Here is a 23,430-nt window from a genome sequence, read left to right on the forward strand (position 1 = left end):
CAGTGAGGATTATTTTACTTCTGTTACGGCTGCAAGAAATGATTTAGTGAGGTACCATATTTTATGTTACTGTGCTGAAAAAGATATTTTTGAATATTTTTCCATTTTCTACATCTTACTCTTGCAAGGAAAGATATTGACAGAGGTTTTTTTTTTTTTGTTTTTTTTTTTGGTTTTTTTTTTTGGGGGGGGTACCAGTTCAGTTATAAAGTTCAGCATAAGCTAATTTGGAGCTGGTTAAATGCTTAGGAGCAATCTGTCAGCTCTCACATAGAACCATGTGCCAGCTATAGTTATATTGAAACAAGCTCAGATGGCTTCATGTCCCCACAGAGGATGGAGATTTAAACTTTGAAATAAAAAAGGCGTAAAGAACTTTAAGTAAAGGCTGGGTAAACTGGCAGTGCTCTGTGGGAAGTGAGTAATGGACAACTCTGCTTAGCAGCCATTGTACTTGTAAATTTGAGCAATGTGTTTCTACTCTGGAGCAATTTCATTCATGTATTTCAGAACACTGAAAAGGTCACCATTTTCTACATAGGCCCTCGTTGTATATTCCTTATGCATCCAACACTCTGCTTGAGTTGAGGTTTGTGGAGCTGTAGCTGTGAGAATTCAGAGGGAAGAGAACTATGGATCCAGGAGACATAAACCTGGGGTGCTCTGACAACGATTCTGTGAAGAAAGTTAAGCTGTGTGTCAAACAAATATCAACATTCATAATTCAGGAGTAAGGATCATGTTCTGACTACCTTTCTGATATTTGAAGAATGACACTATTAGTTAGGGAAAACAAGTGCGGTCAGAATGTGGAGCTGACATAATTAAATTTGACTAGAAACTGTAAAAATAGTTAACATGATAGCAACATAAGGTTGTACTGTATAATGTCGTTTTTAATGCATCATCGTAACTTGACACTGGTCTTTCAGTCTAACAATAATTAACATCTCTTGACTGTTTGTATTTGGCTTACAGTATGTCTCGTTGTTATGTGTTGGGAATTGTAAAAGGTGCATGATTGTGCTGTTTCTGTTCAAGTTGTTTCTAATTAATAACTTCACTGTCCAGTGTTCTTTCAATAAGGGTACCTAATACAATATTTACATTATTTTAGGTGTAGAGAAACTGGCTTTTCAACCAAACTGAATGATGCATCTCAATATACCACAAGAGCGAATGCATTTGTGCGTATCTATGCATGTATACACATACACGTATATGTGTCTATTGGTTTAGACAACATCTTTCACTTCTTTCTTGAGCTTCTCAAATCTCAGGCATCTGGAAGGAATCATGACTTTTCATGAAAGCTGAAAGTCATAAATTTCAAGATTAATTAATATACACTCTTATCATGATGTTCACTGGAACTTCCTCTCTCCCCAAAATTCAGCACATTAAATAACATTAAATAAAGGGTTAATGACTAACAGACGCCAGGTAATGCAGGATTCTTCTACCTGCTTGAGTGGTTTAGTGAGTCAAGTGATTATGTCATTTCATCCCTTTTATCCTTTGAGTTTGTAGCCACTAAATTACATACGTGTTTTTTCCTCTTCTGATTCCACAGTAGAAAGCCTTTACCTTTCTTTTATGTGCTAAATATCTACTATTGTTTCATGCCAGAAACAAAATACTGACTTTTGTGGGTCCTTGGGCTGACCCAGCATAGTTGCTTTTCATTTGTTCAATTCTCTAGTAGCTAAATTTTGTAGTAGCTAATTATTTTTCCAGAGTCTTAATAGTTTCTCTTTCAAGTAAGAAAGTAATAACTTTCAATAAAGTTTGAAGTTTAGTAGTTAAAATATAGGGATTTTTTGAGGTTGTTAACTTATTAACTGGAAGACTATCTTTTCTATAACAGTTTAAATAATTAGAGAAGAAATAAACTCTGAATATGCACACTAATTCCAGTGGGGTTTGTATAAGTTTTAATCTTATACTTCAAATACTATTCCTAAAATATATTTGCAACATAAATTAAATGAAGAAAAGTTGGTATTAACTCTTAGAATAATAAAGATAATTTCAGTGTAATACATAAATCTTAATAGCAATGCACATAGAAATCTATTTTAGCTAACGATATCAAGTAGCCAAAACGTATTTGGAACTGTGACAGGATTTGTGCAAGCTTTCTCCTTTGAAAGGATGTGCCCGGCTTTGAATTTCAAACACTATCTTTTGTAGCAGGTGGACAAAAGTAATCTTTTTTTTTTTTTATAAGAAAGCCAGCTAATGGCATGTCTGCCTCACATTCAGTTAAATCTTTGGTGATCGGCTTTGAATAGAGTATTTTATGTTTTGCTTTCTTTTGTTTGGGCTTTGGTTTTGGCTTGGGGCTTTTTTCCTTTGGTTTTTACTGTCAGTCTTTGCTGAGAAGTTCTGGACACCATTGTTAATAGTAAACTGTTCTTTGAAAAAAGTTTTGACAAAATCTCTAGTTTGAAATAGAAACTGGGAGGAGAGTGCCTTCCTCCACGTTGCCTGAGAATTAATTTATTTTTTTATGCAAAAGCAAAAAAAGTCTTGATAGAAAAACTGACGGTAGCATGGTAGACTAAAACAACCTTATTTTGCTCTGAAAGTAATATACTGTTATACAGTAATATACTGTATTTATTGAGTCGGGGTTACTTGCATATTTTTTCCATTGTTTTCCAAGCATCATTCTAAATATAATTTTCTGTTTGGTCGCTACTTGGATAATGTGAATGGTACCCATTATTGAAAGGTAGTCTGTATTTGTATTAATACAGAGAATGCCAGTTTAGAAATGAGCCTGATTGCATGGTTCATTTTGTTCTCCTTTGTAGAGCCAGGCTGCGGCCCACTACAAAGGCACTAAACATGCCAAGAAGCTCAAAGCACTGGAAGCCATGAAAAATAAGCAGAAATCTGTTACTACCAAGGACAGCGCAAAGACTACCTTCACTTCCATCACTACCAATACCATCAATACCAGCTCTGACAAAACAGGTTAAGCGACAATCTTTGTTGGTTTCGTTTGTTTTGGGTTTTTTTTTTTCTTGTTTAATTCCATGTTGTTTGGTTATGTGCTTGCCACATTGACTCATGCTCGATCCATCTTTCTGTGTAATATTGATTTCTTTTAGTCCTTTCAATAGGCTGGTTGAGAGTATGATAGTCATGTAACTGATTTCTCTTAGTGAAAAGAGGCTCTTCATTCTTTTAGGACAGAATGCAAGACTCATGACTTGATTAATTTTTATGGTGGCTAAACTGTTCCATATCAACTGATCTAAACCTCTTAGTCTATATGCAGTGTCTCTCTATAAATAATTACATTTGGCACATTTCTTTTAACCTCAAACAACATAGCAAATTGCACTACTTGTGTCTAGAAGCCTCTTACAAAAGCATTGTTAGTAAAAACCTAATTTTCATAAATTTCAAACATTGCATTATTTTTTAAAATGGCTATTGCATGGTTCTGAGCTGGAAAATAGCTGTATAACCTCTACTCCACACAATCAGGTAAGTGCTATTGATGCCAATTATTCTGCTTAAATGAGCCTTCAGACTTAAATAATATCTTTTAAATTATCGTGTGGGTAAAAGGTACTCCTTTGTAAATAAAATCTATGAGAGTATTTGGTAAAGGCAACAGGTTTTGATTAAGTTCGCATTTTAAATATGAGGCTATTGTGTCGGAAATCTTGAAGGAAAGTTGTAAGTTCACTGAAGAGTAGTCTAGTATCTCACTAGATATGACTGGTCTTGTGTATGAAGGGTTACAGTTTGCATATTTAGTCATAATCAGCGCCCCTTCCCCAAACAAGCCAAACCTAGCCTTGGCAAAAAAAGACAAATCTGTGGAAAAGCAGAGATCTTTCTACTGATGCTGAAAACGGCTCATTTGGAACCACTTCTGATGCAGTAAGTTTAGCATTGTAAATGGATGCACACTAACCAGTTATACTATAACAAGCAGACATGTATAGTACTTTCCTTAAGATACATCTTTACTATATTTTTTTATAGACAGATACCTCTATGTCTATCTTTATATCTCTGCATATGTTTTGATGGAGATTTATATCCTAATTATAATAAGATTGCTTTAAAAAACAGTTGTTACAATATTTTTGTTTGTTACAACAAAAAAAAAGGAAATATTCTGGGTACGTTTGTTTCTGTGATGAAAGAAATGAAGCATGGGAGAATAGGAACAAGGATGGGAAATGTTGAAAGTTATTTCTGAAAATACATGTGTTTCTAAACATACAAATACCTTTAAAAGTCTCTGCTTCTGTTACCTGTTAGCATGTTCAGAACAGTAAGGAGGATGTTCTATGGAAAGACTGATTTATTGTTTACAATATGTGATCTAGTAATTGGAGAAAATAACTGAAGAAAAAAAGAAATCTTTTGAAGCTTCAAAAGCTTTTTTCTTATGCTGCTGTAAGTTTGAAGGATTTTCCAAGGTGCCTTAAAACCAGTCTGAGTCTTTCCATCAGGCTTTGAATTAGATCCCTGGCAAGATATATGAACTGTCTTGTATCCAAGGTCAGTAGTACAAATCAGTTTTTATATCAGCATAGGTAAAAAAACATCAGAAAACTAGTTGCACACAAAAGCAATGGCCTTTGCAGGAGTTTCCTCAGATTTACACATTGTTTGTGACTCCCTGGATTAATTTTATAGAATTTGTGTATGTATATATGTATGTACATGTATACATATATGTATTCTATGTTAGAAGTACTGACCTTAATGGCATTCTAAAAGACACATATTGATGTTAATTGACAAACAGCCCAAAATCTGACAAGTTCCCAAAATACTGAGCACCATATTCAACTGGTGGCAAGAGCCCTATTCAACCAATGACCTTCAAAGAAAGGCAACCAATTCTATCCAAATGCAGTTATTACAAGTCAGCATGAATGTGGCTGGCAGTAGAATAGCATCCGTGGTACAAATCATCCTTTGTAGAATCAAGCATGTGTGCATAGTGGGACTTTAAAAAAAAAAAAAAAAAAAATTTGGGTAGCCAAAAGGATGACATTTTCTGTTAAACATGACAAGTTCAAAATTTCATGAATCGGATTTTCTTTCCTTTCGAGTTGTTTTGTATCTTGTGTTTGCTTGATAGAACTTTTAAGGGCAAAATGATTTCTGATAGCTAGAATAACATCAGAATACACTGTGCTATGTGAGTTCAAACATTTGTAAATGATTGTTGTAAAAGTCAAATATTCTGATAGTAATATGCAGTTCTGAGGGAACAGTTGTACTAATGAATGTAATTCATTAATTAATCTTTCATAACTAGAAATAATTTCTGTTACTAAGTCCCTGCAGTTGTGATCATTCTGAACAAAAGCTTTTTCTACATTATTTTAAAGGTCTCTGCTGAAGATTAATACCCGATCCCAAATACACTGAGGATAGGGTCATGTTCATATCACCTCCAATATATCATGTACAGCAGTGGTTAAATGGTGAATTACATGTCAGTCACAGCACATTGGTCAGGACTTCAGTTCACTGGTTCTGTGTACCCTTAGCAGCTCCAGCAAACAATGTCATCAGGAAATCTGCAGTGCTATGCAATGAAGACTATGAAAAAGACCACGCAGTATACGAACTGATTCAAGAGCTAAAGCAGCAATTTGTTATGCTGCTTATTCTGGAACTATTTTGTTAGATGTGGTGCCAGAATGTGTTATTGCAATAAATAATGGAGACTGTGCAACCCACAATGTAAGCAGACTCCTTAAAATCTTTCATAAATTATTCCTAGTGGTTAAACTAGCTGTTAAGGAGAATATATAAAATATGGGGTCATTTTGCTCATTCTGTGAAAATCACAATTTTTTATTACCCCTTTAAAGAAACTTTTAGAATTATTAGAAGGCTTGAACTTGAGAAATCTTTGGGGAAATGAATTAGCATGAAGAGTTGTGTTGGCAGTCACATAATGGACAATGCCATTCTCAACATGTGGGAACTTTGTTACCAATTCTATTATTGAACAACCTTCTTTCATTTATATTTACCATTTATTATGTGATACCTGTAGTCACTCAGGACAGAAAAACAGAAAGCGTGACCATTCCAAAGACAAGCCCACTTTATGGCAGCATACAAGACCAATTGCAATATTTCTTAATTCTCCAATTCAAGAGTGACAATAAAAATTCATATTTTCAATGCATATGCATACATCTTACCTGGCATAAAGTTGTTTAGCATTATTGATAGCTTTAAACAACGCCCCTCCTTTCTGCCAACATATATTTTCCTGATAAAGATGCTTCACACCTTCAGTTTGGCTGTAAGGACAGATACTTTAGGAACACCTTTCAGAATATATTTAGATAGACTGTGTGCTCTCATCCTAACTATATGTCCTGTCAGGTAAAGTCATTATCCTGCATTTAGATTTTTGAACCTAGAGTAAGTGTCCAAGATTATATCCATGTAAAATGATATCCCTATAGTTGTTACATATGTCTAAATATTGATCTTTCCAAAGCTATTTGAAGTTAAAAAGGACTCTCGATGACCACATTATCACGAATTAGGTCTTGAACATTTGGGCTATTTTTCTTTATTTATTTATTCGGCAGAGAATTCAGCATGAGTTAGATCATTTGTTATCAACAGAGAGGAAGGAATAGATCTTTCCAAGGGGGAAAAACACGTCACTGGGAGCCATCACTACAGGAAAGTCTTTAATGTTGCTTTTGAATGTTATACACTATGTCTTAATTCCTATGTACTTAAATGCAATGAACAGCTCTTAAAAACGGAGAAGAATGTGATGAACAGAAAAAGTGTGTATCTGGGCCAAGGTACAGGCAAGATCATCTATCATTAGTAGTCTTAACAGCTAAGAGACCCCTGTGCTGTCAGAGAACAAAATGTTGGCACCTGTCCTAAAGAGCTTACAGTCTACATGTAAGATGAGAGACAACTTAGGGAGACAGACACTGTTAATGTAATAGGCAGGTGTTTTAAATGAGCAGTAGCACAAACATGTTCAAGTGATAAAGGCATCACAAGAAATGAAAACACTTAAGGATGGATTCAAAGGAAAAGGAGGGTTTTTTTCAGATACTGAATGTATGTGTGGGTAACAGCGTGAGAGAAAACACAAATTCTCTTATTTTTCTTTCACTGGCACGTATGAAAAATCTTATTTGTGGGAAAATTTTAGTTGAACCTACCCCTTTCCACTTTTCCAGTCAATTTTTTTTTCCTTTTTCTTGTTATCTTAGAACTGAGAATATTTCTGGTCAGCAGATGAAGCTCACACCTGAAATAGCAATTGCGGTCCAGCTAGGAAAATTCTGGAATGTAGAGCAGGTGGAGTGGGAGAGAGTGGTCAGTCTAGCAAGGTCTTGAGCATAAAAAAGGAAGGCAGGAAGGAGAAAGAAATTGGAAATAATGTGGTAAGTCAGGGTAAACTTTGAAGTAGGAAGAAAGGAAGATGGCATGAAATTGAGCGGTTCAGGGAGATATGTTGGAGTTTGGCTGCCACAAATACCACAGGATTGCAGAGTTTTTGAGGTTCTGTGAAGGGACCTCAAAAAGGACATCCGGACATTGAGACAGTCACCTCTACAGACCAGAACAAAGTCAGCTAGAGCAGGATGCTCAGTATCTTTTTCAGTTAAGTTTTGAATATCTTCAAAACTTTTTGCTGGGCAACCCATTCTAGTGTTTGATCACCTTCAGAGTAAAGAAGAATAAAGAGGTTTTTCTTGTATTTAAGTCCGATCTCCTGTAATTCAGTTTGTAGCTTTTGTGTATTGTCACTGGGCATCACTGAAAAGAGTCTCTGGCTCTGTCTTTTTTACTCCCTGACCCTGACCCCATCAGGTATTTACACGCACCGCTGGCTTATGTTTCAAGTGCCGTCCACCAGGATCCCAGGTCCTTCTCCACGAAGCTGCTTTCCAGACGGTCAGCCTCCAGCCCCAGTCTGGTGTGTGGGGTTATTGCTTCCCAGTTGTGTGACTTTGGCATTTCCCTTCACTGAACTTCAAGGGACTCTTGTTGTCCCATTTCTCCAGCCTGTCCAGGTCCCTCTGAATGGCAACACACCCATCTGGTGTACCAGGCACTCCTCCCAGTTTTTTATCATCAGCAAATTTGCTGAAGGTGCACTCTGCCCCATTGTCCAGGTCGCTAATGGAGTCTTTAATCAACAATGGCACCAATATTAGTTCCTGGAGGACTCCAACTTTGTGTTGGTGACCACAACCCTTTAAGCCTGGCAGTTCATCCAGCATTTTTTCTATTATCTTTTGTGTCTTTTTGTAAAAATGAGAACTAAGAAACTGTAAGAAAAAAATAACAATAAGCTCAAAGAACTAAAATAGAAATGAGTAAAACTTATCCAAATCTCTAAATTCTGCTAATGCATGGCTTTAATATGTTTGCATTAGTTTCCCACTAGGGAAATCACATTGAATTTGTGTAACATGCATTACCGTTATAAAATGTATTTTACATGCAATTAAAATTAAAAAATATCATCGATGGGACCTGATTGAAGTGCAAAGCTCGCTCTCTTGCATTTTCAATTGTTTCTTTCTGTTGAAATATGTGAAAAATTCAGAGTTCTTATTTTCAGAGCTGTTTTATTCTTTTTAAGTGTACTTCATGCCCTGTTATATATACTGTGTTGCCTTTGTGTATTGTTCCTTTTCTAATAATTCCATAGTGCATTTTGTCAACATTGCAACCTTTAACTGCTTTTGTGGGATGAGTCAACAGTCTACAGGTACTGGGAGTAGAAGCTAACGCAGATCTGTCGCCTTAACGTCAGCTTACACTGGAGCTGAAGTTGGTCTGTAGATATGTAGGGAGTGGCAATAAAGTGTTGCACAGTATGCAGCATGTCTTATGCCATTACTGAGAGGGAGAACTTGGCTTCAAATGCAAGGGGTGTTTTAACAAAACTAAATCTAATGAACTGCTTAGACTATTCATCTGTACTTTTTGATTTATTGAATATACGGAGAGAAGGACAGAGGTTATTAAATGTAATAGCCATGGAGAGCTTAGGTGGAATTTCCTTGACAAACTATAGACATACATATTGATGCTAATTGCAGTGGGTTCTCCTTAGTGTGAGAGGAAATCATGTCAATGAAGTCTAGGCACAATTCATCTTATTCTAAAGTAAACGTCTAATAAACCAGATAAATGGTGAAGACCTGAGAAAAAGTATAAAAAATGCTGAGACAAATTCCAACCTCAGTGAGGAAATTGCCCTTTCCTTCACTGTGTCCTTTTTTTTCCCCACAGATTTTGATTCTTTTTAACTGAATCATTAATTGCTCTGTAAGAATTTGATGCTCAGTGTTGAAAGTCTGAGTTGTTTTAGTTAATTCTGCATGATCATGTAATAAATGACATTATTTCTGTCTGTCAAGTAAAAATTTTAATATGCTTTTGAACAGCAATTTTAATTTCCCACTGATTAGAAGAGAGTTTCTTGATTTTTTTTGTGTTTGGTTTTTTTAAAACATGAGCCTTTTTCTCATCTAATTTTTTAGACATGGAAAGAAAATTATTGCCTAATAAAGGTAGACTGCTGGAGTATGTATGCTTAAGCATTAAAATACTAACTTCATCTTTCTCATATTACATTCAACCGTAAGTGTCCTAGTGAACACATCCTGTTAGAACATACTGTCTCTTTCAGGTCTCTAGTAAGGAGTCAAGAGACTCTTTGCTATTAGTCAATATGTGTTCCTTTATTTAAGATTCAAAGCTTCTGCTTGAAATTGTAGGAAGTTTTCAAATGTAGTGCTCAAATGAAAACTTGGTCACATGTATCTTTATAGAAGGACAACATATAATTGAGTAGTACTATACTACAGCAGTTTCATTTAAAAATATGAAGAAATATTGTTTGAATATATTGATATGAATATGTTTCTGCATGTTTGTTTGCCTTTCTCTGTTCAAGACAGGTAATTAACTGTTGTTTTCTCCAATATAATGGATTAGCATACCGTGCTTGCTTTCTTTTATCACTTAGATAGTCAAAGCCATGTGTACATTAGCTCTGTGTATAAATGTATTTGTGCAGTTCCTGGTTCAGCTCCAGAACCTGTAATGGAAAGGAACTCCCATTTGAAAATGAAAATCAGTTTCCTCTTGTCTCCACTTTCCGTTTATTTCCACTTTCATTTTATCTCCCTTCAGCTTTTGAGCTTATTTTCTTTTTCTATTATAAACATACGTTTTGGTAATGGCTAGGCTTTAAGGTTTATGAGAGCTTCTATATATTAAGAATTATTGCATTATTTCTGGTGTTGCTTGGTGTAGCTACCCTATTTTATCATTTACTCTTCAAGTTATCTGTTTAACCCTTTGTTCTTAATGGCAAAACACTGTAACCACTAAGGAAAGCTGGGGAAGAGATGCTGCTGTATTTATGACATTAATATATATTTAATTAAAAGTGCCACTGCTTATTTATTAGCATTTTTCTAGACAGCAGATTTTCTTGTAATCTTTTTTACCTAAAAGAAATTCTATTTCTAGTAATGATGCAAATGTCAACTGTATTTAAAATTCAAAATAATATTTAATACTATTGAAAATCTGCTGGTGGATGTAGAAACAATTTACTGTGTAAACCCAGTGTGCAATTTGCTGGTACAGCTTAGGCTGTGGATATCCTTTTATATGTAATTATTATATTAAGGATGTTTAATCTAAGAAGAAAATTCAGTGCAATCTGTTTGTATAACTTAGCTGTTGTTTTGTTTCCATATGCTTTATTATATCATAAAATGTGCTTTTGTTTTGGCAAGTTATTTCTTCAGATCATTTCAGCTTTGCTTAGGGCACAGCAGAATTAGCAGACTAATTCTGGGTTTAGGCTTGTGACATCCTGAATGGAAATTGATTTCCTTTACAAGTCAATGTTTTAGTACACATCAAAACAGAACAATGACCTCGAAGGTTGAATTTATAAGGATTTTTACTTCATGTTAACTTTTTTGAGATATTTTGAGTGGAGCATTCCAAAGTTGCAAGTGTGAAATAATAAATGAGTAGTAAGTGCTTGGTGATTAGCACAACACAGATGTATTTCAGAGACAGCTATAGGACTTCATGGTCCACTTCCTAGTTACCCAGTTCTGAAAGTTCAACTTTTTCTTTTTTTGATTTTATTTGAATGAAAAATCTTTAAAAGAAACTATAGTCTGAAAGAGATATTATTATTTTCTGATTCTCTTATCATTTGCTTGGGAATTGGAAATTACTGATACACAGCTATCAGTTCTCTTAATCACATGCTTGGAAAATTCAGCCCAAACCATTAAAATTTAACTGTGCTACAACATCTTTCACTTTAAATCACCTATGCTTTGACTTTTCCTTACTTCAGACAATCTGTAGCTAACTGCAGCACAAAATGTTATCAGCATTCCACAGACTGTTGTACCAATTTTGCATTAGAGCTCGATGGTAATTTGGAAGACAATAGCTCCTCTTTTGATCTCTATGTAGAACTAGGGCTTTTTCTTTCTTTCAGAGTGTAGCTAAGTGGCGATATAAAAATTACAGTAATTTATGTGTGCCGCAGTTGATCATGAATGTGCAATAAAATCCTTCTTTGCTTGCATCTACGTACGCTGAGAGCTTCGTCTTATGAACACCATGTGTTTTCTGTGGACCCAGCTGCTTTTGATTGGGATTGCCTTGGCAACAATTTTATGCTTGAATAATCCTGCAGATAGAAACTTCTGTCAATCACAACATCTGTATCAGCCTATTGAATCAGTATGAAAGTCCAGTTCTAACAGTGGTATTGTTTGTAGGTCTGAAAATCTTTTTGTATAGAAATATTAAATAGGGTCTTTCATAGTATCTCAGGGAAATGTCAGCATGATTGCTGCATGCCCATAATTGTATCTACTAGAAATCTTGGGGGTAATCTTCTGTTTATCAGTTATTCATCAGTAATGCACTAAAAGCTGGATCAAGCACCGTAGCATGTATCTGCCTAATGACTCATTTGTCATGGTGTGCTTTGTTTTTATGTTGGGAATGGCATTGACACTAGCTATTAGGACGCGTCTGAACGCTCTACAGTTCTAGCTGTTGGGATTTCAAAAAAATTATGCTATTGGAGTCCTAGATATTCTTTCGAGTTTTTATTGTAAAACATCAGATTCAGAAGCCTGTTACTATTGCATAGTTGTTTATTTTGGAATGGAGCAGAAACTTCTTGATCCCATGCTATCAATTAAGTGGTCAGTTTTTGTGAGTCTGGAATTTTTCAAATGAGCTCTACTTTCAGGGCAACAGAAGAGTAGGTAGGTCTTCATTTAAGTGATCCATGTTTTTTCAAGCTGACATCATATTGGCTGAGCAACATAGAAATAGGAAGTAGTTGTTTTTTATTTGTTTGAGGACTGGGTTGGTTTTTGTGGGACATTTCTAAGGCAAAGGTGATGTCATCTCCAAAGATGCTTTAGAGCTTGCTTAGATTATTTTCTTCTGTTGTTCATGTTATATTCTTGCTGTACCTAAACCAAGAAAGGATGGGAGTGTGGTTAAGAATATGAGTAAACGGACTGTGGAAAATGTTTGGAGCCATTGCTATACGATGCCCTTATAGCACCATTCAGAGTGATCTAAAGACAACCAGAGCTGGAACAGTTGCATTAATAAACACAGGGGAATCTGCTTTACCCAGTCCATTTCATTGGCCATTCATGTTCCAAGAACTCAGCACAGCAGAAATCATTATTTCTAGAAACAGACTATCCGATGCACATATAGTAGGTGTTTTCAGAAATAAGCCAAAACTGAGTAGTATTCGAAACTACTGTAAGAATATTAAGAACAATTTTATTTTGCAACAGTGATATTTAGTCTGTCTTCTATTTGGTATTCCACATCCTATGGCAAAATACAAAAATTCATCTAACATCTGGTTGTTTTAAGGTTTGCGGACACTTCACTTGCAAATCATATGAATAAGCCTAAGCTAAGCTTATGCTTAGTAAGGTGTCTTCAGCACCAGCAAACATCAAGTTATCTTGAGACAAAGCAAAGCTGTGACTGCAATATCTGTTTGAGGAGGGAAATAAACATGTGGTTGGTCCTCATGCACCCGAACTCTGTGCTTTTTAGACTTAATGTAGTTTTCCATGTACTGAATGGCTTGCTTATAGGTAATTCTGGCAGGACACACCTATAGCTTCAGAATAGGTGTATTATGAGTCTCTTATTCTCAAAATCCATATAGTGTTTCAAACACCTTGAAGAATCATTGCGTATTTCTCATTTCATCTTTGTGCATTCTGTACTCCACCGTGATACATCAAATAGCAGTCTCGCAGTATTAAAACTCTTATTTTATGGCATGTCCATAGTGGAAATAATATCAAAGGAGCTAGAACAATTTATGTAAATCAGAAATTAAGAACTACAGAATATTGTTATAGGAAACAAATGGATACAAGAAAAAATATAGGCTCATAAAGGGAAATAAAAAGATGCTTTTAAGAATAACAGGAACCAAGGAACTGTGTCTGATTGATTTGAGAAGGGTAAAAACCAGCGTACTGGTTTCTACAGAGCACATTATCATCATACATCAGCTCATTGGCAACAACGAACTGCGGAGACGAAGAGGCACCAAAGGTGGATGCAGTGGCTGGCCAACTCTGACAATACACAGAAAGTCTTCCTACTTCCCTACAGGCTTGCATCTCAGCAAAGCCTGTTCAAATACCTGTTCCGGGAGTTCCAGCAACTCAAAGAGGATAGGTCTTACTCTCCACCTGTACAGACCTGTGTCTCAGCTATTAGGCATAACTATTTTTCTGCTCAAGAGAGAGGAGACAAAGGGTACACACCATGAGGCACTCTGTGGTTTTACCTTCATGACCACAGAGAGAACATGAGGAATTGAGATGGACAATCTACCTCGATTCTACAAGCATGGGTACATAAGTTGCAAGAAAGAACAATCACAAAATGGGATCCCTCCAGGAAAAGTGCCTTTCCAATGGGCAGTTCTCCACAAAAAGTAGAAGGGTGTCTGATCCTCTTGAAAGAACTTCCAATTTGTATTTCCAAGAATTGAATAACAAGGGTGGGATTCAAACCCACTTTAGCCACACAAACACATTCATTGATGCTGGATACTACATCTGGAACTAGAGGGGCCCTGCCTCTGGAGGAGGTGGCAGAAAGGGACTACTGGGTTTACTGGACTGTGTGGATTCAATGGGCTGGCACATCAGACCCCAACGAGTATAAGGCTCCGGTAGACACCAGTGCACAGTGTACCCTAATGCCATCAAGCTATAAAGGTGCAGAACCCATCTATTTCTGGAGTGGTAGGAGTGTCCACTCTATACATTATGCAAGTGACACTATGTACAGTAAGTGGATCTCACTGATCATGCAATGAGCTTGAATAAGAAATCCTAGTTGCCCAGGAATCTTGGAAGTGGTAATTGACTGGTCAGAAGGCAAAGATTTCAAAATATCACCCGAGGAGGAGAAGACATGTGCTGAAGAGGCCCCACCATATAATAAACTACCAGAGAATGAGAAGAAATATTCCTTGTTCACTGATGGATCCTGATGGATTGTAGGAAAACATCGGAAGTGGAAGGCTGCTGTGTGGAGTCCTATATGATGCATTGCAGAAGCCACTGAAGGACACAGTTTGAAAGCATTTTGAAAGCCATCCAGCTGGCTTTAGATATTGCTGAATGAGAAAAACGGCCAGTACTTTATACTGATTCATGGATGGTGGTAAATGCTCCGTGGGGGTGGTTATAGCTATGGAAGCAGAGCAACTGGCAGCACAGAGGCAAACCTATCTGGGCCACCCCATCATGGCAAGATATTACTTCCCAGATAGAGAATCTGGTTGTAAAAGTACATCACGTACATGCCCATGTACCCAAGAGTTGGTCCACTGAAGAACATCAAAACAACCAGGAGGTGAATCATGCTGCAAAGATTGAAGTGGCTCGAGTAGACCTGGACTGGCAACATAAGGGTGAATTATTTATACCTCAGGCCATCAAAGAAGAGATGCAACATATAGATGGGCTTGTGATTGAGGGGTGGACTTGACCCTGGATGCTATCGCACAGGTTATTAATGAATGTGAAACGTGTGCTTCGATTTAGCAGGCCAAGCGGTTAAAACTTCTCTGGTATGGCGGACGGTGGCTCAAATATAAATATGGGGAAGCCTGGCAAATTGATTATATCACAGTCCCATCAACCCAAAAAGGCAAGCACCATGTGCTTGCAATGGTAGAAGCAACCACTGGATGGCTGGAAACATACCCCAGTTTTGGGTGAGAACAGCCAATGAATTAAACTGTATGATGTTAATTACTAATTTACCACTATATGTCATCACTACTATGGTTGCTATACGCTATATCAATAGTATTACAGTAAGAATCACCCAAATTAATGAAGAGTGAACTTTGGTGAAACTGAGCAAAGCGCAACAGTGATGGAACCAAAATTGGCTTCAGCGACTGGCACCCAGCAGCTTTCTTGAGATTGACATCTTCAACCTACAGACTGTGGGCAAGGACCATGCCAGATACATCAGCTGCAAGCTCCAGATGCAGCATGCCACAATTCAACACACACCATCTCTCCTGCCCTGAAATACTGCTATGACAACTGGAGCCCAAAGTTATGGACTGAATGAACTCAACAGATATTTTAGAGGGATAGCCCACAGACTAAGGGAATGAACTTCAACCGCATGAAGTTCAACCAGGCCAAGTGCAGGGTCCTGCACCTGGGACATGGCAATCCCAGGCAAAATACAGGTTGGGCGGAGAATTGCTAGAGAGCAGCCCTGACAAGAAGGACTTGGGCGTGTTGGTGGATGAGAAGCTCAGCATGAGCTGGCAATGTGCACTGGCAGCCCAGAAAGCCAACCGCATCCTGGGCTGCATCAAGAGAAGTGTGGCCAGCAGGCCCTCTACTCTGAGCTCGTGAGACCCCACCTGGAATACTGTGTCTAGCTTTGGAGTCCTCAACACAGGAAGGACTTGGACCTGTTGGAACGGGTCCAGCGGAGGGCCACGAAGATGATCAGAGGGATGGAGCACCTCCCCTATGAAGACAGGCTGAGAGAGCTGGGGTTGTTCAGCCTGGAGAAGAAAAGGCTCCGGGGAGACCTCATAGCAGCCTTCCAATATCTGAAGGGAGCCTACAGGAGAGCCGGAGAGGGACTTTTTGTCAAGAGATTAGTGACAGGACAAGGGGTAATGGTTTTAAATTGGAAGAGGGGAGATTTAGATTGGATATTAGGAAGAAATTCTTTACTGTGAGGGTGGTGAAGCACTGGAACGGGTTGCCCAGGGAAGTTGTGGATGCCCCATCCCTGGACGTGTTCAAGGCCAGGCTGGATGGGGCTTTGAGCAACCTGCTCTAGTGGGAGGTGTCCCTGCCCATGGCAGGGGCTTTGGAACTCGATGATCTTTAAGGTCCCTTCCAACCCAAACCGTTCTATGATTCTAAGATATCTGTTTCTGTGTATATATATATACATACAATATATCTCAAAGACAGGAAAAGTGGTGGTGACAATTAAAAGTGTAAGGCCTGGGAATGATGTAAATGGTATAGAATAAGCAGTGGATACTGTCCTGGTTTCAGCTGGGAAAGAGTTAATTTTCTTTCTAGTGATTGCTGTAAAAGGAATGTCAATAATACCTATTGTTATATTGTTTTAGTTGTTGATAAGAGATGTTTATACTTTTCATCTTCCCATAGAAACTGAGAAGGAGCATAAACAGAGCAATGGAATGGCCAATGGAATATTCTGTACCATAGGTGTCATGCTCAGTATATAAATGGGGGTTGGCCGAGGTGCTGGGGGGAATCCAGGATCACTGCTTGGGAAGGTACCAATTCACTGGGTGGTGAGAGTGACTTGTATTATTATTGTTATTTTCTTTTTCTGTTATTGTTCTGTTAAACTGTCTTCACCTCAACCCACAATTTTTTTTTCCTTTCCCTTTCCCCTCCTTTTCTCCCTCTTCTTCCTGCCATTCTGGAGGGAAGGGGGAGAACTGCACGAGTGGCTGCATAGTCCTATCTGTTGGCTGGGGTTAAACCAGAACACTTACTTATGTAAACTTGATGATAATGTTGATGTTTAAATGCTTTCCATGCTAACGGTAACTTTAAGCGTATTTAACCACAAGTACAGAATTAGACAACAGATCAGGAAAAGTTGCATATGAAAATTTTAAAAGAAGCAGATAAAGAGCTTTCTGGATAAACTGTTTTGGTTTTCTGTATATTGTAAACACTGTAGAAAATCTAGAAGACTAGAAGAAAGTTCACGTTGTGTCCGTATTCACAAAAGGTAACAGGATGAATCAAATATTTATAGATCTATCATCTGACACCAGTCTTGGGAAAAATAAAGCAAGAGCTAATGGGACTTAAGTAAATGAGATCAGTTATACAATGACAATGAGTATCAATTGATAGAAAGTTAGACTTTCTTACCGAAAATTGTTTTTATGAGGTTACATAATTGATTGATAAAGGATAAGCATGCTGATGCTTTGTGTTTGCACACTTCTAGAATGTGCAGAGATTAAAAATTATCTAAGGTACTGGAATGATATAGAATGAATGTGGAACACCTAAAGTGGATTTAAGCCTGCTAAATATAGGCCTTGGGATGCAATCATGAGGTACAAGTTGGTGTCAAAATACTCCAGTGAATTCCTCTTGGAATAAAGTCTTAACTCCAGTCTAATCTTACATCATCTTACCTGCATGTAATTAAAAATTCATTACAAATTGCAAGTGGCACAAAAACTGGAGTTCTGGGCAAGTAATAAAGATGAGCTGGAAATTCAGTGAATCAAATGCTTTTAATACCATAGGATGTATTGTTCTCAGAAAAGAACAATAAAGAATTTATTGAAAAGTTGGGGGACTTCATGTAAGGATGAAGGTAACCTGGGAGTATGTGGTTGAATATCAGCTATACAGGAATCACTGGTGTAGTGATGTTTCCAAAAAGCCTTGTGAAAAAGCCTTTTTTTGAGGATAATGAAGGAATGTAAAGATTTTAGTTTCTTTTATTACTGTAAATGAACTATGTTATCTATTGTTTTCCAAAGAATATAAATCAAATTGAGTGGAAACTTAGGGAAGATCTGATACAACTATTTAAGAATGGTTTAATAGTGAAAGACCTAATGAGATAGATGCATTCAACTTCAGTATTAACTTTATCAAAGTAAGTAGCAGTATTTTGATTTCAGTCTATAAAAATTTGCATGAAAACAACAATCTAATAGGAAAACAACTCCTAGTACTTGGGAGGTCTTGCAAAGACTACAAGCAGAAAATAGTTAGCTTCATTCCACAATCAAGACAAAACATTTTAAACACGGAGAGGGATTGTACCATGCACAAAATCTCATGAGGGATTCTCATAATAATTTGACCAAAGCTATTAGGTTTGACTCAGGAATTAATAACGGAAGTCCTCTGGGCAATGCTCTGTTGTATGTCAGAGAAAACTGTGGACATATGTTTTTTTTTTCTGGCTGCAACTATATAATTTGTCTTCCTGACTCCTCCCAGAAAACAAGTCTTTGCTGCCTGGAGACTGCAAATCTTGTGTATTATACATTTGAGGCGTTCTGTAATGAAGTCCTTTATGTACTTAAATTTAAACACAAGACCAATTCATTTTACTTCCGTCAAACAATATGCATTTTGAAAGCTCAAGAATTGATTCTTGAAGTATGTCCTACCTAGGCCATAATATTTTATCTTTCTGTGCTTTGTACAGAACTGGAAAAGTGAATAGTGCTTGATTAAATAAAACCCTAGAAAATTATAATTGCTGGTATAGATTTTTCTGGATAGACAAAGGCTTTATGGTGCAAAGCTGCCTATACCCTGTCTCAGTGTTGTTAATTATGTCACAAAATTGACTCCAGATAATTAAAGGTGTGTTATTTCTCAGGAAGACTAATTTCTTTCTATTATTATACCTGCTTTAGTATTTTCGTTTTCTGTCATTACTAGAATTCAAATTAAATGAGAACTAAATCTCTCTTCTCTAGAGATTTTCAAGACACACTTTGATGCAGTCCTGAGGAATGTGCTATAGGAAATCCAGCTTTAGCAGGGGAGTTGGACTAGATGATCTCTAGAGGTCCCTTTCAACTCTGACAATTCTGTGATTCTGTGATTAATTCCCAAGTTGTATACTTTCAAGCATTCTTCCTACTTCCTTCAATTGGAATTTAGTACTCTTTCGTCTTCCTTGTTCCATCTCTGATTAATTTTAAGACCTATAATAAGCATTTTAGGAGATTTGGGAGGATCTACTTATTCAATCCAATGGGTTTGCACTGATCAAAGCATAGGTAGTACTTCTAGTAGCCCATGTTTCCAGCTAAGTATTACAGAGAATGCAAATTTTAAAAATTGGACTTTTTTATCTCACTTTTCAAATTATCTCATTTATGCTTGCAAATAGCCATTTTCTTACATTAGAGCACTCAAAGGAACTCTTTAGTTCATCCACCTTATCAGAGGAGTCCTGAGACAGCTGCCATGCAGTTTTAATCCCTTCGCTTGCTACATTTTACTATTTCTGGTTCATTTTCTGCTCTGCTGGTTTAATAGCTGCAAGTTTCCAGCATCGTCTTAGCAGATCCATCTGAAAGTTGCATCAACAGATTACGCACTTCAGCCATCTAGTCAATTTGCTTGTAGTAGTTGCCCTTAATAAACCAACATTTCCCAGTAGGGAAAGATGCTTACTTTTTTTCCTGCTTTCAAGTATAAGGAAATAGCAGCAGCTGTTTATGGCAATACACAGGGAGCTTGAAACGGGGCAGATCTAGCCAAACAACCTTGTCATGCTTTTCCTGCACATGCTTCCTAGTTGCTAGTTCCTTCTTACACCAGCAGATGCGGGGCAAGGGCAATGGTTTGGAGAAGGGTTAGTACATTATCTCTCTTCGAGCTAGAGTATGACTAGTGTAAGTAAGCTTCAGCAGCACCATTTGATAGATCATTACTGGGGTTACCTCTAGCGTGTGTGTGCACAGGAGTGACAGTGCTCACAGCCCCTGGGAGCGTGCTGCTTGGGGAAAGCTTCTGTACAAAATTAATAGCATGGATGGCAGTACCTCATAATGAGAATCAGCTCTTTTGTTTCGAACTGCTAGGATTAGGAAAGTTTTAACCCAATAACAATTGCCTTTGTGGCAATAAATTTATGACTGACACTTCCTTCATGAAAATCCACACATGCTAACAAGAATTTTTTTCTGGAGGCACAAGTCAGGTAGCAGTTTTTGTTTAAATGGAGAGAAATTCTTGCATGTTACCTGGATGGTCAGATACCAAGATGAAGAGGGGAACTAGAAGGGCTTTCATTTCTCCTGTTGTTTTTTTACTGTAGTTTGCCAGCCTGAGGTACATGTTGTGTCATGGGTCCTGCGGCTCCTGCTCCAGGTATCAACAGCAAGCGTGGTAACCTCACTACTGAGCAGAGAAGGTGAATTATGCCCATGATGAACAAAGAACAACATGGAAACTAATGGAGTAGACATAAAGTTCATACAGACAAAACCACTGCCCTGCCAGATTTGGGGGATCAGCCTGCACTTGCACAGGGGCTGCATCTCCTTTTCATGTTTTTAGCAGATACCTGAATGCCTTCTTGAGTCAAAGTTGGGACACCCGTTTAAGGAGCACTGAATTGTTTAAAAGACAAATAGCAATCTGTCTGAATATTCACACTACATAATGGTACTTAACTAGTGTGCTTGGGTAAGTTTAAAGGAAAATTGCCTGGCCCGTTACTGCAAATTTAAACCTTTTATTGTCACTTCTTTGTTGTTGAGAATTTTTTTTTTTGAGCGTTTCACTGCACAGTAATTTGAGATTCTCATTTATAGCTCTGTTTTTCCTACGCCAGGGGATTCTTCAAGCTGTTCACTGTGATGGGTGTTCAAAAATGCTGAGTTGTTACTGTCTTTTAATAATCGAGTGGTTTGTCTAGCTCCAAGTCAAGGTTCCTGATTGTCCTCTATGACAACTGTGAAGCCTGCTTCATGACTGTCTTCTACTGTCATTTTGTTTTAAGCTTTTAACAATTCCTAGCTAACTTTAAACAAAGACAGACAATTAATGGAATTTTGAATTAGCCTCCTCCTACTAATTAGCATTAGCAGTGTGATTGTTAATACTGTAGCACTTCGAGCAACAGTTTTGTCAATCAGTAGTAGACTACAAAAACCATCTGTGACTGGAAAGCTGTCTCATTGTTTCCTTCAGGTAATAGTCTTTCTAGTGCTTTAAAGAGATTTTAAAAATGCAAAACTTCACTTTGCAGGATGCTACAAAGCAAACCCTTGAAATGAGAATACTCAGGGGAAAAACAATGATGCAGAGGAAAAAAAAAAAAGAAATCCCAAGTGTTGTGGATACTAATTTGGTTTGTCCAGAAGAGGACATTATATTTTGTATTGTCCTCAACCTCTGCTTTTATTATTTTTATTCAGTTTGTTACCGACTGCTGGTAATGAAAAAAAAAAAAAAAACCCACCAAAACCCGTAAAACAACTCCAACCCACCAACAAACAAACAGGCAATCCCAAAAAGCACACTCAAACAAACCCAAAACACAAACCAGAAATTTGGAGAGAACAGTTTCTGTCTTTTCTGCTCTTGCATGGAGCACTGCTGCTTTAAACTTAGTGTTTTTCTCTTTCTCAGATACTGTGGACACTGTATCTAATCAAGATGGCTGTCATTATGGAACTCATGAGATATATTGCTGACATTTCCAGCCTCACATATTTGGGACTGCATTTATCTTCCTTTAGTAGTGTGTCATCATACTCTATTGTGTGCACACTTGCTTTACGGTTGGCGGCGAGTGCTTTCCAGTGGCTGAGCTCACCCTTCTACCTACCGAGTCTTTCAGTACCAGTTTAAAGGATAGGCTTATCTTTTTCAAGGTCATTACTACGTACTTGGGCAGTCTATGAATTGAGAGACAAGATTTGATATTTTACCAAAGTAAGGAAGTTCTGTGCTACCTTTGATGTGGTTTGTTCTTTTTTTTAATTGTTTGGGGTTTTTTTATTTGGTTTGTTGGGTTTTTTTTTTAATATATCTCTCATTGCATGAACTGAGCAAAGACATACATTTATTTTCGGTAATCAGACTTAACCTAATATATTACTAATTGCTTCAACTCTTGATTTAAAGAATCCATTATTATTTATTTTATTTTAATGGATTTTTTTGGCCATCTGACCTGAATATCTGAAGTATAATATTTGAAGTATTGGCAATAAGGTTCATAAACTGACCAGGAGAATCCTTGGGAGACTTAAATATTTGATCATTTCACATCCAGTTTAAGACATTTCTTAATTTAATTTAACTTCATGTATGATCATCACCCAAGAGGCCATGCTTCCAAAGACTGAATTTGAACTTGTACAGAGTAGATGTGGAAAGAAGATGCATCTCCATGATACCAGTTGGTTGACTGATGTCAGAATAATGAAACTGACGTGCCAAATTTTTCTTTCATATATGAACAAACATGCTTTTATAAAAAAGCTGTACTTTGGCAACCTTTTGGGTTTTTTTTAAGTGAAGGAATTTTTCATATAAGAAATAACATCCCATGGTGGGGAGGTTGGAACTAGATGATCTTTAAGGTCCTCCCGACTCAACCATTCTATGATTCTCTAATTCAAGTAACATTTATTATTTGGAACATTTCTTTAACCTAGCTTAGCTACAGGCTGGTTAAGCAACAGTGTGGTCTATACAAGATTCCTCTTTTGGGCCTCTAAAGAAATGAACAATTCTGATAGAGAAGCACAGGACTTTATTAGCAGTACAGTTGTGTACAGCTTCTTTTATTGTTTTCCCACTTTAACTATGGCAAAAACTTGCCTATTTTCCAGATCAGGCATACTTACGGTTATCAAAAACTTAGTTTCCAGCTTTAAAAGAAGTGCTGAAACTCATCATTATTTATAGACTATTTGTGAAGTTTTGTAAATGTACAGAGCATGTACCCTGAAGAAGAATCCTTAAAGACTTACTACTGAAATTTATTTCATCTAGAGCTTCCAAATGGTTAATATGTGTTTAAGTGCATCTAAAGGTTTGGATTATCATTGGTAGAATTTTGCAAAGAACCAGGCAGAGGTTTAAAGAGATTTTTTCCCAGTGCCCATTTTATAAATATACATTTACCATATATCACTGGTTGATATAGCGTTATGACTTGAATAAATAGAGAACTTCTAGGCTTAAAGAAGGGGTTATCCAACTTCAATTCAAATTAATCATTTTACTATTATATTGATTGGCACTGGTATCTCACTTAGACTATTAA

The 23,430-nt window shown here is 37.1% G+C and overlaps 1 protein-coding gene across 2 annotated transcripts in view; it reads left to right on the plus strand.

Moving 5' to 3' along the window:
* Window positions 1-23,430, plus strand: part of ZNF385D (zinc finger protein 385D) — a 426,763-nt gene that overhangs the window by 354,514 nt on the left and 48,819 nt on the right. For both annotated transcript variants that reach the window (XM_074151119.1, XM_074151120.1), the window contains one exon: window positions 2,820-2,982. In XM_074151119.1, coding sequence (XP_074007220.1) covers window positions 2,820-2,982 — 163 coding nt within the window. The remainder of the gene's footprint in view (window positions 1-2,819; window positions 2,983-23,430) is intronic.

Source organism: Numenius arquata, chromosome 7, assembly GCF_964106895.1.
Source record: "Numenius arquata chromosome 7, bNumArq3.hap1.1, whole genome shotgun sequence".
Classification (NCBI taxonomy): domain Eukaryota; kingdom Metazoa; phylum Chordata; class Aves; order Charadriiformes; family Scolopacidae; genus Numenius; species Numenius arquata.